This window comes from Siphateles boraxobius, unplaced genomic scaffold (assembly GCF_051911475.1).
Source record: "Siphateles boraxobius isolate OS27281-9 unplaced genomic scaffold, OSU_SipBor_1 25, whole genome shotgun sequence".
NCBI classification, from domain to species: domain Eukaryota; kingdom Metazoa; phylum Chordata; class Actinopteri; order Cypriniformes; family Leuciscidae; genus Siphateles; species Siphateles boraxobius.
The window spans coordinates 30,850,874-30,865,971 of record NW_027508866.1 but is presented as its reverse complement, the minus strand read 5'-3'; the positions used below and the strand labels follow the sequence as shown (position 1 = coordinate 30,865,971).

Below are 15,098 nucleotides of genomic sequence, written 5' to 3'. Positions count from 1 at the left end.
TTTGTGATTGTTTATCTCCTGTCACAATATACTTGATAATTGAACGCTTAAGCTGTTTAGACACTAATGCTTAAGGGATAGTTCACCCAAAAATTAAATTCTGTCAGTAATTACTCACCCTCATGTTGCTCCAACCCCATAAGACCTTCGTTCATCTTCGGAACACAAATTAAGATATTTTTGATGAAATCTGAGAGCTGGATCACTCCTCCATAGGCTTCTTGAGGGATTGAACTTGCCGGCCTCGAAAAGTTATTAAAGACATCGTTAAAATAGTCCAAGTGACTACAGTGGCTCGATCTTAAGTTTATCAAACGACGAGAATACTTTTTGTGCACACAAAAAAAAAAAACTACTTTATTTCAACTATTAATTTCCTTCTCTCTGACTCTCTCGAGTCAGGTTACTAGTTTAACAGCGTATGATCTGTTGTTGTGTGTCACACGCATCACCCACATGACCAGCGTCGACCAATAGTGAGCCTACGTGTGATGTAGCTTACGCAATTACACTAGTTTAACTGACTAGAGGCCCACAGAGAAGGAAATGATTAGTTGAAATAAAGTTATTTATGTTTGTTTTTGCGCACAAAAAGTATTCTCGTCGCTTGATAAACTTAAGATTGAGCCACTGTAGTCTCTTGGACTATTTTAACAAAGTTTTTAATAACTTTTCGAGGCCGGCAAGTTTCAATCCTCAAGAAGCCTATGGACTAGTATGGAGGAGCTCTCAGATTTCCAGCTCTCAGATTTCATCAAAAATATTTTAATTCGTTTTCCGAAGATGAACGAAGGACTTATGGGGTTGGAACAACATGAGGGTGAGTAAATCTTGACAGAATTTTCATTTTTGGGTGAACTATCTCTTTAATGTATTGTTGAATTTCGCATTTTGGAACAATTTTAAAGTTTGGCCACTAGATGGAGCCAGCATAACATTTACCATAGATTGATGTTTGCTCAAGCATCATAAAAACACAATCTTTTTCATAGTGTTAATTATTGACTAAAATTGGAATTGGCACTTTTGTGTAGAGTAAATATCAATGAAATGGCATTTATGAGAATGCTCATAATATCTAATCAAGATAAATATTCCCTTTTGTAAGAGAAAAGACGCTGGATATTTGAATGCAGCTCAACAAATCGTTTTTTAAAGGGGGTAGTTTACCCTCCAAAAATGACAATTTTGTCATTACTTGCTCTCAGGTTGTACCAAACATGTATGAGTATTTCTTCCGTTGAACACAAAAGATATTTTGAAGAATGTCAGTAACCAGACAGTCAATGGTAGCCAATGACCTATTAGGACATGGAAGTCATATGGGTGCCATCAACTGTCTGGCTACCAACATTCTTCAATTCTTTTGTGTTCAACTGAAGGAAGAAACGTATACAGGTTTAGAACAACATGAGGGTGAGTAAGTGATGACAAATTTTATTTTTGGGTGAACTATCCTTTTAAGTCGGATATTTTCAGTGGATTTATTGAACTGTTAAATTCAGTGCAAAAATATTAATTTTGCTGAAATCTCTGTTGTTGGACATTAAATTTAGGTTTAAAAGTCAACATATAATTCAATTATTTTTAGAGGTGGGCATAGATTAATTTTTTTAATCTAGATTAATCTCACTGTAATCTTGGAATTAATCTAGATTAAAATGGCTCATTTGAATTCTGCCGAAGGCATTCAGAATATGTGTGCTACCCAAATAATGACTAAAAGTAAGTCTTTGAGAATAGTTTGCCTCGCGTAGCAGTGGCGGATCTAGAAAATTTTACATGGGGGGGCAAAGGGGTGGCAAGAGGTCTTGGCAGGGTGGCAGGGGCAGATCGTGGGAATCCCTATATGTGAATTGCTTTAACAAAACAAACACAAAAACAAAGTATTCTTGTTTAATCATGCCCTTACACACTACAAAGGTTTTTAATTCACAACAGGAATAAGCCCAGTGCAGTGTTCAAACTAAACCGTGCATCTTTTAAAAAGTAAAATTATAACAAGCAAAATGAAAATATAAAAAAACAAAGTACAATAATTGTGTCCAAGGACTTTTAGCCTTAATGGTTATAGGCTCCAGCTACTTTCTTCAACTACTCTTGCCTGCAAAAGTCAATATGTGAAAACCTCTGGTTATCCTTGTATTAGGGGTGGAACGGTACACAGAAGTCACGGTTCGGTTCATACCTCGGTTCAGACATCACGGTTCGGTACGATTTCGGTACAATGGGGTGAAAAGCAAAACAAAAATGCAGAAGGCATTTTTATAAATGTCTTAAGCCTTGTATTTTTTAAATAAGTTTTATTAATAAAGGCATAGAACCAGTTTATTTGTAGTGCACTGACAATAGTTTTATATAATTTAATTAGTTTATTAATTAAATTAATAAAAAAACAAAGACCTTGCGATATGTTTGGTATGTTTGAATGAATTTAAAATGAATTTGCCATATTTCAGATCAATATATCTGTTTTTCTTAATTTTAATTAACCCTAACTTTATTCTCATCTGAATTATAAATAATTGATTTCCGTATAAAATAATACTAGGCTAGCATTAAAAACCACATTTGAGTTTCTTTTTTTAATCAATGCAGAATGTGTAATTTAAAAGTACAACTGTGTGTGTGTGTGTGTGTGTGTGTGTGTGTGTGTGTGTGTGTGTGTGTGTGTGTGTGTGTGTGTGTGTGTGTGTGTGTGTGTGTGTGTGTGTGTGTGTGTGCGTGAGATTTTGGTTGGGTGATAGTTGTAGGTTACAGTTTGACAAGAGAGTGTGACAAAAGCGCAATGTTGTGTTTTATTGCGAGTGTACACAAATGTAAACACTTTGCAGTTTGAATTATATGTTTAAGGAGTATGTTTTTGTTTCCACTGTTCGATCGCGCTCGCGCCTCTCTCTCTCTCTCTCTCTCTCTCTCACACACACACACACGCACACACACAGTTCGATCGCGCCCGCGCCTCTCTCTCTCTCTCTCTCTCTCTCTCTCTCTCACACACACACACACACACACACACACACACACACACGCACACATACAGTTCGATCGCGCCCGCGCCTCTCTCTCTCTCTCTCTCTCTCTCTCTCTCTCACACACACACGCACACACACACAGTTCGATCACGCCCGCGCCTCTCCCTCTCTCGCGCGCGTACACACACAGTTCAGCTTGCAATATTGACATTCAGACCAAACACGAATTGAGCGAATTTTATCGCTATTTAGAGTTTTATTTATTTTTATACCGTGTATTCTACGTGTAAATTCGTGCACCGAACAATTGGATTTGCTAGCTAATCAAATGATCGATCTCCTAACTGGCACTGTATTGTGTGTTGTAACGTAACGGCGACCATCAGTAAACGTTATTGATACAAACAATTTATATTTTTTATTAAGCTGTTCTTGTCTTTACATAAATCAAAATTAGGCTAATCAAAGGGAAGAGTGCTCTTACAAATCACGAGGGAGCGATTTGACCGCTGATTTTGGCTAACGTAATAGACTCGCTGTTTTTGCTGATGCTGGATCGTCTTTAGCATACACTGCATTCATTAAAAATTTAACTAAGTTAAACGTGTGTTTAACTACACCTGGGAAACTCACTTCACCTTCAGAGGCTCTGGGGCAGCTCAGTCTCTCCAGTCGGGTTGCAGGGCCATCGTACCGCATCAGACTCGCTGTGTGTGTGTGAGTGTGAGTGTGAGCGTGAGAGCCAGACTGAGCGAACGCCGCTCTGCACGTTTGAATCAGGGACGTACTAAGTATTTGAGGGATAGGGGAGGGGCTTTAATAAAAATTAAATTGTTCAATTTTGGTAAATGTATGTTTAGTTCACTGTTTTGAGAAGCTTGCGAGTTGTTTTTACAAGTACATTTTTTGGATCATCAAAGTTAGGGGGGCAGCTGGGGGGGCAAGGCTCTAGAGTGGGGGGGTCACCTGCCCCCCCCTTGCCCCCCTGTAGATCCGCCCCTGTCACGTAGGCATATGAATTTCTGCCAAAAATGCCATTCGACAATAGAGGAGCAAAAGTCGAATATCGTTCGAAGGAAAAAAAAACAAAAAAAACGCACACTCACAACGACAGAAAGAGAGGCCAATTTCATCTTTAGCGATTTGTCATCACCTGCCTTTACCGGCAATAGCCTCCTCCTTTTTAAACAAATTAGTTTTCAATCAATGTAAACTATTCGTGCTACTATGCCCCTGCGCAATACACGCACATTACCGCGGGATGGCGGGTTCATTTCATAAACTGTAGGCCTACACATTGGTAAGCTTAACCTGTTTACCTTTGCCAGTGCGCCGACGATCTGAAATTAATGTATATGTCCAAAAAAAACGGATAATGTCATACTTTTTAGTAGTGCTATCGTGGCGTAATAATTTGTTTGGTTGTAAAATGTATTCCCTGAATGAAATGAAATCGAATTTATCGTCCTGTGGAATAATTCATTCACAGACAGCATACGAAGATGTTCAACTAATAAATATCTTCATCGCTGGCAAAAATGCAATTATGATGCATTTGCAGATTTGCTTTCACTAGACTAAAATAGATCCACTGCCACTTCATCCAACGCTCTTTATGTTCTTAAATCTTCCAGTTACGAATCCGAGTCGAGTGTGATTGAACGCGCTTCAGACGATTCAGTGCGTGAGGAACTGAACAGATCATTCAGACTGATTCGCGAACCGATTTAGACAGATCTGCCAACTTGTTTGATGAAGTCTTTGAACAGAATTCACTCAAAAGAGTGATTCATTTGTAAATTGAGCATCGCTCATGCTCATACAAAAGATACAGCGCGCTTGGAATAAACTCATTTAACAACATGTAATTACATTAAAATAAAGTAACGAGAGGAACGTCGCCCAACGTAACATGTAAAAGTATACACCTTGTGTCCCTGACAGGAAAATACCCTGCTGCGCGATCTGTGACAGCGCGGCGTCAATTATGTCAAATATATGCTATAACCATGGAATTGCGCGAAAATATAACGATATTCGAAAAATTAATTTTATGATCCCAACCCAACTTTGAGAATAAATTAACGGCGATATTTTTTTTATCGCCCGATAAGAGTCTCACGTTAACGCAGCACGTTAACGCCGATAACGGCCCACCACTAATTATTTTATAAGAGTGGTAACTGTAAAGGGATAACAGCATGTAATTGAATATAAATGTAAGACATTTCTTACATTTTCTGGATAAAGAAATGACAGTAACAGGTTACTGTGCGAGAAGTGAATGTGTGTGTTCCTGCAGAACATTCCTTTTATCTGAGTTTGTGTTTTTATATTTATTTATTATCTTTATTATTATCTTCATTTTTGATGTAGGGATTTAAACTGTCGTTTTGCTTTATAGCTCTTTTGCATATACAGTCACGGCCAGACTTACTGGCACTCTTGGTAAATATGATCAAAGATGGCTGTAAAAATAAATCTGCATTGTTTATCATTTTGATCTTTCAGTCAAAAAATTGCTAAAAATCTAACCTTTCATTGAAGTAATTAAATAAATAGCATGGGGGAAAAAAACATAAAACACTTCAAAAACAATTATTTGCACCCCTAGAAATCTTTATGAGTAAAATATCTTCTGAAGTATTCGCAACGAATGAGCTGATTACTAGAAATGCCTCTGAAACCACTTTACTTTTTGATTGGTGTCATAACAGTGATGTGGACGGGGAAACAAACCACTGGTCCCCAACAAGTATAGCCAAACACATGCAGATGAGCTGTGTGGTTTAATTTTTTATTTTGTTGGCATTTTAATTATTAACCTGGTTGCAGGGCCTCTAGCTTGGATATTTGCACTTTGAAGATTACCAAAACAGCCTATGTAGGCCTATGTGTGGTGTTATTATTTATTTAAATACATGATGAAACTATGGACTCATATGCAGGTTTAATGTTTTTTTATTTTGATTTTATTTTGATACTTCAATATTTCAAAGAATTAGCGGTTTATAGGAAAAACAGCTAGGCTATAGGCTACAATTGTATTTAGCAATTGGAATTAGACAGACATTGATTGGAAGCATACATACTAACAAACCCTATAAAGCCTACATAATTTTAACAACTGTTCAAACTAACCCACATAAAGTCTTTACATTCGTAGAAAAAAATAAAATAAATGATGTTTTGAGGGTCCGGCCACATTAAGGTTTTGTGAGATTCAGCTTACTTAGGGGCAATTTAGCTGTGCATACACACAGTTCAATATCTTATAAGATACTGCAGTCTTTGTTCTCCTTTTGCTTCTTTTTATAATTGTGATGATTTGCCATGGCCATAATTCCCTGCATGTCAGAAATTATCTCCAGCAGTTTTTTCACCTGGTGATGGCTTTTGTCATTGTTGTTAAAAGCATGACATCTTGAATGACAGATTTTGATCAGTTCCTGAAGTTCTTTGTCACTTCCATTGATGTAATCATTTAAAGTCCTGTTCTTCAGCTTCTCTTTATCAGTGAAAAGAATCACAGTCTTTGAAATAACATCCTCGCCAAACTCTGTCTTCAGACGTTGGAGAACTTCTCTCTCGCCATCTGTGAAACGGCCAAGCTGCATAACCAGCAAATACTGTATATATCAGGCCCTGGCTGTGTAAGCTCTTTGCACTTCTTTATCTGCTCTTCCTGGTTTTTAAGGTCTTCACTGAAGTAATCTGGGGTGTCTATGACCGTTATCTGCATTTCAAGAACAGTTTCCTCTGCCATCTGGCACTCTTTTGTTACTGGCACAGAACTGGCACGTGATTCAAAATGTTGCTTTTTCAAAATTGTATTTCCTGTCGAGCTCTTCCCACTCCCTGTCTGTCCCAGTAGCACAATGGTCATTGGTCTGGGCTGATGCACCTTAACTGATGATGTGTAGTTAGAGTTAGTTATAAAAAACAGCCAGTGCATAGATAGCAAACTATTATCTAGTGTGCAGGTGATATTTTCTAATTCATAGGTTGAACTCAAACGGTTTGTTACCTGCTTTGTCTGGTGTTGCTTGATTTGTCTTCATATTGTCATGTGTCCTTCTGGAATTGAAAGAGTTATTGTTATAGTTTATAGAAATTAATTCAATTCTTGCTGCCATTCATAACTATGTATTACCTACATTTCAGATGTTTGGTTCTTCTGCATGCCTTCTATGTGTTTGATCAGTTCTTTGTTTAGTTCATTACTCTTTGTGTCTCTGTTGTAAACACACAATCTGTTTCCACACTCATTCAGGATTATGGGTTAGTCTTTTTTGAAGGATTCTAGTCTGTTTATTGAATTTGAAGATAACTTTTTTTCACTGTTAACCAGCTAAATTGTGTTTTCAACCAATTTTCAGTCCAAGCTTCTTCTTCAGTTCAGTAAACATCTCCATCAGTTTTGGTGACACCATTTTGTTCTTGAGTATGAGGAGGAACACGCGTGGACCTATATATGACGGCTTCAACTCCCCAATTCTGTCAGCTTCTGGATCTGAGTTTGGTTTATGAAAACTGTCTGGAGTGATGATAATACAGATCGTCTGACCAGCAACGCTATCCACAATCTTCTCACAGGTGATTTTTTCTGTTTGGAAATGATCTTTGTCAAGAATTATGTTTCCTATAAGACGCTTATTGTTGCTGTTCTTTCCCAGCAGGATCACTGTCATCTTGCATTCACCTCCATATTTCTGGATGGTCTGTTCTGAGATAAATTCAAACAATTACAGTTAACACAATTGCTAAGACACTAAAACCCATTCTCTGAACTAAATTCTCAAAGGCCTAAACCCATTTGTTGAATAAATCACTCTTTCTGCAAAACCCTAAACAAGTTCAGGTAGTTCAGGTAGAAGCAAATCTCATTATGAATTTATCTTTAAAATGTAAAAATATTTCTTTCAGGGGGGCATGCCCCCGGACCCCCCTAGAGGTACAGAGATCCACCTACAAAAATACTGTGGTAACACAGTAGACTATATAATGGTCTATGAAAAATACACATTTTATTATCTTATTAAAATACATGATCAGGATTTTACCACCTTCGCCTGATTTTAAGCCAGGAAAAACCCTGCATGTGCAATATAAAGTATTGGACAACTTTCTTTCTTTTTTTCAGCTTTATTGCTTTAAAATAAATATCAGATTAAGCCAATTAAGCAAAAATCTGTCAACAAAAGTCTGAAGAAAAATAAAACTGGTATTACACTTGACATTCTGTCCCCCTCACTTTTGAAATGATGGCTACGCCCCTGGTATACACTATATTCACCTTACTAAGCTGTGATTACTATACTTTTTTATGTAATTGCAAATCTTGTTAACTGTATATATACAATATAATTTTTTTCTGTAACTAGATGCTCTTGATGCTGTTTTCTCCATTTTTTATGTAGTTTCTAACAAATGATCTCTACAGTTTATATATTAACTGGCTGTGTATGATCTGAAAGCATTGTTAGATTTTGAGTACAGGTGAAATGGTTTGAGCCGATTGTGTGATTGTGTCAGAAGAGTCAGGGGTTTTGTGAATGTAGTTTGAAGATTTGGGTGAAGAATTGGTGAAAAAATGTAACATATCTTTGAAAAACATACATCCTTGATTCTTCGCATTGTAAAGTAGAAGAATATAATTGTTTTTAAACACTACAGTACTCTATTATTGCTAATTGAACATGGTGGTTTTCACCTGGTTTTTCTGGAGGATGCAGATTTTACATTGGACATCGAGTGGTGACCCAACACAGTACCAAATCCAGTTCATATTTTCCAATAATGAGGGCATGAGGGGTAATTTGACAACATTTTTTGTCATCCTATGCAATATGTACAATTATATGGTGAGTTGCATTATTAGGTGTTCAAGCACGAAGTGCTGAAAACCTATTGTAATTGCTATTTGAAAAAAAACAAATTCCCCTAAAACGCATTGTGCATCTCAAACTAAATTGCGCATAACTCATAGACCGTTGGTCCTAGCCTCAAGCTTTTTACACCACTATGATCCCCTTGGCTCAAGACGGACAAAATGTATATCTCCAATTTCGATTTAAGTTAAAAAAAAAAAGTTATGTCGGATTTTGTCCAAAACCTACTTTTGCGAACTAGTCCCTGGTTTCGCCCGATTCGCCCGACTCTCTAGATCAATAATTATCGGAAAAAAGTTGAAATTTTGCATTTGGGTGGCTGTAACAGGGTCATTTAGAATAGGGGCGGGGCAAAATAGTCAAAAGCCTATAAATCATAAATAAAAACTCAGAACTTCACAAAAATTGATGAGCATATGTGTCATAACATGGTGAAGAAGCATGCAAAGTTTCATGGAGATCGGACCATAGGTGGCGCTATAATTGTCAAAAAGGGTCTCATTATTATTAGGTGTTCAAGCACGAAGCGCTGAAAACCTATTGTAATTGCTATTCGAAAAAAAAACTCGGCCAGATGGTAGTCCACACGTTTGGGGAGAACCTATCAGAGTATGACCCCGATTGGCCCATAGGTGGCGCTACAGCAACCAAAAGTATTAAATTGCTCATAAGTCATCGACCGTTGGTCCTAGCCTCAAGCTTTTTACACCACTGTGATCCGTGTTGTTTTTGTACTGATTTTTAGGTGTTCAAGCACGAAGTGCTGAAAACCTATTTTAATTGTACTGATTTTTATTATTAGGTGTTCAAGCACGAAGTGCTGAAAACCTATTGTAATTGTACTGATTTTTATTATTAGGTTTTCAAGCACGAAGTGCTGAAAACCTATTGTATTTGTACTGATTTTTATTATTATTAGGTGTTCAAGCACGAAGTGCTGAAAACCTATTGTATTTGTACTGATTTTTATGTGTTCAAGCACGAAGTGCTGAAAACCTATTGTATTTGTACTGATTTTTATTAGGTGTTCAGGCACGAAGTGCTGAAAACCTATTGTATTATTGCTGATTTTTAGGGGTTCAAGCACTTCAGTGCTGAAACCCTATTGTTATTGTTAATTTTCCCATGATGCAACATTCAGACATAAAACTGATCGGGCGGAACGAACCGTAAGTCGTAGAGCTTTGAAACTTTGGGGGCTGGTAGTACTCACACCGCCTACAACGTCACCAAGGCACGCCCCGATTGGCCCATAGGTGGCGCTACAGCGGCCAAAAGTACGAAACGGCTCATAACTCCTCAACCGTTAAGGCGTAGGCTCAAGTGTCTTACATCGTTGGAATCCTTGGCTCAAGCCGGACAAGATGCATGCCTCGGATTGGCTCGTCACCCTGGGTACATTTTCGGGTATTTTGGGTTTTTCCAAAAACCTACTTTTTGGCCCGGCCAGAACCAAACCAGTGCAGCAAGATTCTATGGAGTCTGAATGTCAATAATTATCCAAAAAAAGTGGAAATTTGAGTTCACGGTGCCTAAGGGCCGCCAAAACGTTCCAAGTGGGAGGAGCCCCTTTTACTAAATTGGCTATAACTCGTGAACAGAACGAGATATCTTCACCAAAACTCAGCGCACCTGTGTAAGAGCTCATTCTGTGGTCGCCTGAAAAAGGACGCGGCGACTGGCCACTTGGTGGCGCTATAACTGTTAAAAAGGTGTCAAAATGATGTTTTTCTATGGCAAATCCCATGAAATGGCTAAAAGCGGCCCCTCTTCCTGCCTGATTTGCATACAACCTCACAAAACCGGGCGTGCACATGCGTCACCTGATCCTAAAGAGGCTTGGAAACTTTTTTGGACGTCGGGCCATCGGTGGTGCTTTAACTGCTATAAAGGTGAAAAATGCTCTGTAATATCCTATGCAAAATGACATTTAAATGACTGAAAAATGGTCTGCTCTGCTCAGAACTTCACCAAATGAGCTGAGCACGTGCGCCATATTATTCTAAAGAAGCATGCAAACTTTTATGGAGATCGGGCTATCAGTGGAGTTTAAAAGGTAAAAAAAAAAATCACCCCATTTCCATGATAAATGAGCTAAAAGGGCAAAAAACGTACTTTTTCCTCTCCGAGGCACATGTTAAAAGGCTTGATAAGGTTTTTGGAGCAAGGCAGCGCAAGCGGCAAGTGCCTAGAACCTATGGTTTTTTTTTTAGAGGCCTTTTTGTGGCCCTTTTTTAGGCCCTTATTAGGGGTTCAAGCACTTCAGTGCTGAAACCCTATTGTTATTGTTAATTTTCCCATGATGCAACATTCAGACATAAAACTGATCGGACAGAACGAACGGTAAGTCGTAGAGCTTTGAAACTTTGGGGGCTGGTGGTACTCACACCGCCTACAACGTCACCAAGGCACGCCCCGATTGGCCCATAGGTGGCGCTACAGCGGCCAAAAGTACGAAACGGCTCATAACTCCTCAACCGTTAGGCGTAGGCTCAAGTGTCTTACATCGTTGGAATCCTTGGCTCAAGCCGGACAAGATGCATGCCTCGGATTGGCTCGTCACCCTGGGTACATTTTCGGGTATTTTGGGTTTTTCCAAAAACCTACTTTTGCGAACTAGTCCTAGGTTTTTGGCCCGGCCAGAACCAAACCAGTGCAGCAAGATTCTATGGAGTCTGAATGTCAATAATTATCCCAAAAAAGTGGAAATTTGAGTTCACGGTGCCTAAGGGCCGCCAAAACGTTCCAAGTGGGAGGAGCCCCTTTTACTAAATTGGCTATAACTTGTGAACGGAACGAGATATTTTCACCAAACTCAGCGCACCTGTGTAAGAGGTCATTCTGTGGTCGCCTTAAAAAGGACGCGGCGACTGGCCACTTGGTGGCGCTATAACTGTTAAAAAGTTGTCAAAATGATGTTTTTCTATGGCAAATCCCATGAAATGGCTAAAAGCGGCCCTCTTCCTGCCTCATTTGCATACAACCTCACAAAACCGGGCGTAAGAGGCTTGAAAACTTTTATGGACGTCGGGCCATCGGTGGCGTTTTAAATGCTATAAAGGTGAAAAATGCTCTATAATATCCTATGCAAAATGACATTTAAATGACTGAAAAATGGTCTGCTCTGCTCAGAACTTCACCAAATGAGCTGAGCACGTGCGCCATATTATTCTAAAGAAGCATGCAAACTTTTATGGAGATCGGGCCATCAGTGGAGGGTACCCAGTTTAAAAGGTAAAAAAAAATTCACCCCATTTCCATGATAAATGAGCTAAAAGGGCAAAAAACTTACTTTTTCCTCTCCGAGGCACATGTTAAAAGGCTTGATAAGGTTTTTGGAGCAAGGCAGCGCAAGCGGCAAGTGCCTAGAACCCAAGGTTTTTTTTTTAGAGGCCTTTTTGTGGCCCTTTTTTAGGCCCTTATTAGGGGTTCAAGCACTTCAGTGCTGAAACCCTATTGTTATTGTTAATTTTCCCATGATGCAACATTCAGACATAAAACTGATCGGACAGAACGAACCGTAAGTCGTAGAGCTTTGAAACTTTGGGGGCTGGTGGTACTCACACCACCTACAACGTCACCAAGGCACGCCCCAATTGGCCCATAGGTGGCGCTACAGCGGCCAAAAGTAAGAAACGGCTCATAACTCCTCAACCGTTAGGCGTAGGCTCAAGTGTCTTACATCGTTGGAATCCTTGGCTCAAGCCGGATAAGATACATGCCTCGGATTGGCTCGTCACCCTGGGTACATTTTCGGGTATTTTGGGTTTTTCCAAAAACCTACTTTTGCGAACTAGTCCTAGGTTTTTGGCCCGGCCAGAACCAAACCAGTGCAGCAAGATTCTATGGAGTCTGAATGTCAATAATTATCCCAAAAAAGTGGAAATTTGAGTTCACGGTGCCTAAGGGCCGCCAAAACGTTCCAAGTGGGAGGAGCCCCTTTTACTAAATTGGCTATAACTTGTGAACGGAACGAGATATTTTCACCAAACTCACCGCACCTGTGTAAGAGCTCATTCTGTGGTCGCCTGGAAAAGGACGTGGCGACTGGCCACTTGGTGGCGCTATAACTGTTAAAAAGGTGTCAAAATGATGTTTTTCTATGGCAAATCCCATGTGGCTAAAAGCGGCCCTCTTCCTGTCTGATTTGCATACAACCTCACAAAACCGGGCGTGCACATGCGTCAGCTGATCCTAAAGAGGCTTGAAAACTTTTATGGACGTCGGGCCATCGGTGGCGTTTTAAATGCTATAAAGGTGAAAAATGCTCTATAATATCCTATGCAAAATGACATTTAAATGACTGAAAAATGGTCTGCTCTGCTCAGAACTTCACCAAATGAGCTGAGCACGTGCGCCATATTATTCTAAAGAAGCATGCAAACTTTTATGGAGATCGGGCCATCAGTGGAGGGTACCCAGTTTAAAAGGTAAAAAAAAATTCACCCCATTTCCATGATAAATGAGCTAAAAGGGCAAAAAACTTACTTTTTCCTCTCCGAGGCACATGTTAAAAGGCTTGATAAGGTTTTTGGAGCAAGGCAGCGCAAGCGGCAAGTGCCTAGAACCTATGTTTTTTTTTTTAGAGGCCTTTTTGTGGCCCTTTTTTAGGCCCTTATTAGGGGTTCAAGCACTTCAGTGCTGAAACCCTATTGTTATTGTTAATTTTCCCATGATGCAACATTCAGACATAAAACTGATCGGACAGAACGAACCGTAAGTCGTAGAGCTTTGAAACTTTGGGGGCTGGTGGTACTCACACCACCTACAACGTCACCAAGGCACGCCCCAATTGGCCCATAGGTGGCGCTACAGCGGCCAAAAGTAAGAAACGGCTCATAACTCCTCAACCGTTAGGCGTAGGCTCAAGTGTCTTACATCGTTGGAATCCTTGGCTCAAGCCGGATAAGATACATGCCTCGGATTGGCTCGTCACCCTGGGTACATTTTCGGGTATTTTGGGTTTTTCCAAAAACCTACTTTTGCGAACTAGTCCTAGGTTTTTGGCCCGGCCAGAACCAAACCAGTGCAGCAAGATTCTATGGAGTCTGAATGTCAATAATTATCCCAAAAAAGTGGAAATTTGAGTTCACGGTGCCTAAGGGCCGCCAAAACGTTCCAAGTGGGAGGAGCCCCTTTTACTAAATTGGCTATAACTTGTGAACGGAACGAGATATTTTCACCAAACTCACCGCACCTGTGTAAGAGCTCATTCTGTGGTCGCCTGGAAAAGGACGTGGCGACTGGCCACTTGGTGGCGCTATAACTGTTAAAAAGGTGTCAAAATGATGTTTTTCTATGGCAAATCCCATGTGGCTAAAAGCGGCCCTCTTCCTGTCTGATTTGCATACAACCTCACAAAACCGGGCGTGCACATGCGTCAGCTGATCCTAAAGAGGCTTGGAAACTTTTATGGACGTCGGGCCATCGGTGGCGCTTTAACTGCTATAAAGGTGAAAAATGCTCTATAATATCCTATGCAAAATGACATTTAAATGACTGAAAAATGGTCTGCTCTGCTCAGAACTTCACCAAATGTGCTGAGCACGTGCGCCATATTATTCTAAAGAAGCATGCAAACTTTTATGGAGATCGGGCCATCAGTGGAGGTGTCACAGTTTAAAAGGTAAAAAAAAAATTCACCACATTTCCATGATAAATGAGCTAAAAGGGCAAAAAACTTACTTTGTCCTCTCCGAGGCACATGATAAAAGGCTTGATAAAGTTTTTGGAGCAAGGCAGCGCAAGCGGCAAGTGCCTAGAACCTATGTTTTTTTTTAGAGGCCTTTTTGTGGCCCTTTTTTAGGCCCTTATTAGGGGTTCAAGCACTTCAGTGCTGAAACACTATTGTTATTGTTAATTTTCCCATGATGCAACATTCAGACATAAAACTGATCGGACAGAACGAACCGTAAGTCGTAGAGCTTTGAAACTTTGGGGGCTGGTAGTACTCACACCGCCTACAACGTCACCAAGGCACGCCCCGATTGGCCCATAGGTGGCGCTACAGCGGCCAAAAGTAAGAAACGGCTCATAACTCCTCAACCGTTAGGCGTAGGCTCAAGTGTCTTACATCGTTGGAATCCTTGGCTCAAGCCGGATAAGATACATGCCTCGGATTGGCTCGTCACCCTGGGTACATTTTCGGGTATTTTGGGTTTTTCCAAAAACCTACTTTTGCGAACTAGTCCTAGGTTTTTGGCCCGGCCAGAACCAAACCAGTGCAGCAAGA

At 39.9% G+C, this 15,098-nt stretch overlaps 1 protein-coding gene across 1 annotated transcript; it reads right to left on the bottom strand.

Annotated features, from left to right (window-relative positions):
• Positions 1-6,247: 6,247 nt before the first annotated feature.
• LOC143750403 (GTPase IMAP family member 2) lies at positions 6,248-7,266 on the bottom strand. The gene is given in 4 exon segments (XM_077243456.1): positions 6,248-6,607; positions 6,610-6,884; positions 7,003-7,052; positions 7,133-7,266. Coding segments are annotated over 4 exon segments (711 nt in total). The 5' UTR covers positions 7,159-7,266.
• Between the last annotated feature and the right edge of the window lie 7,832 nt (positions 7,267-15,098).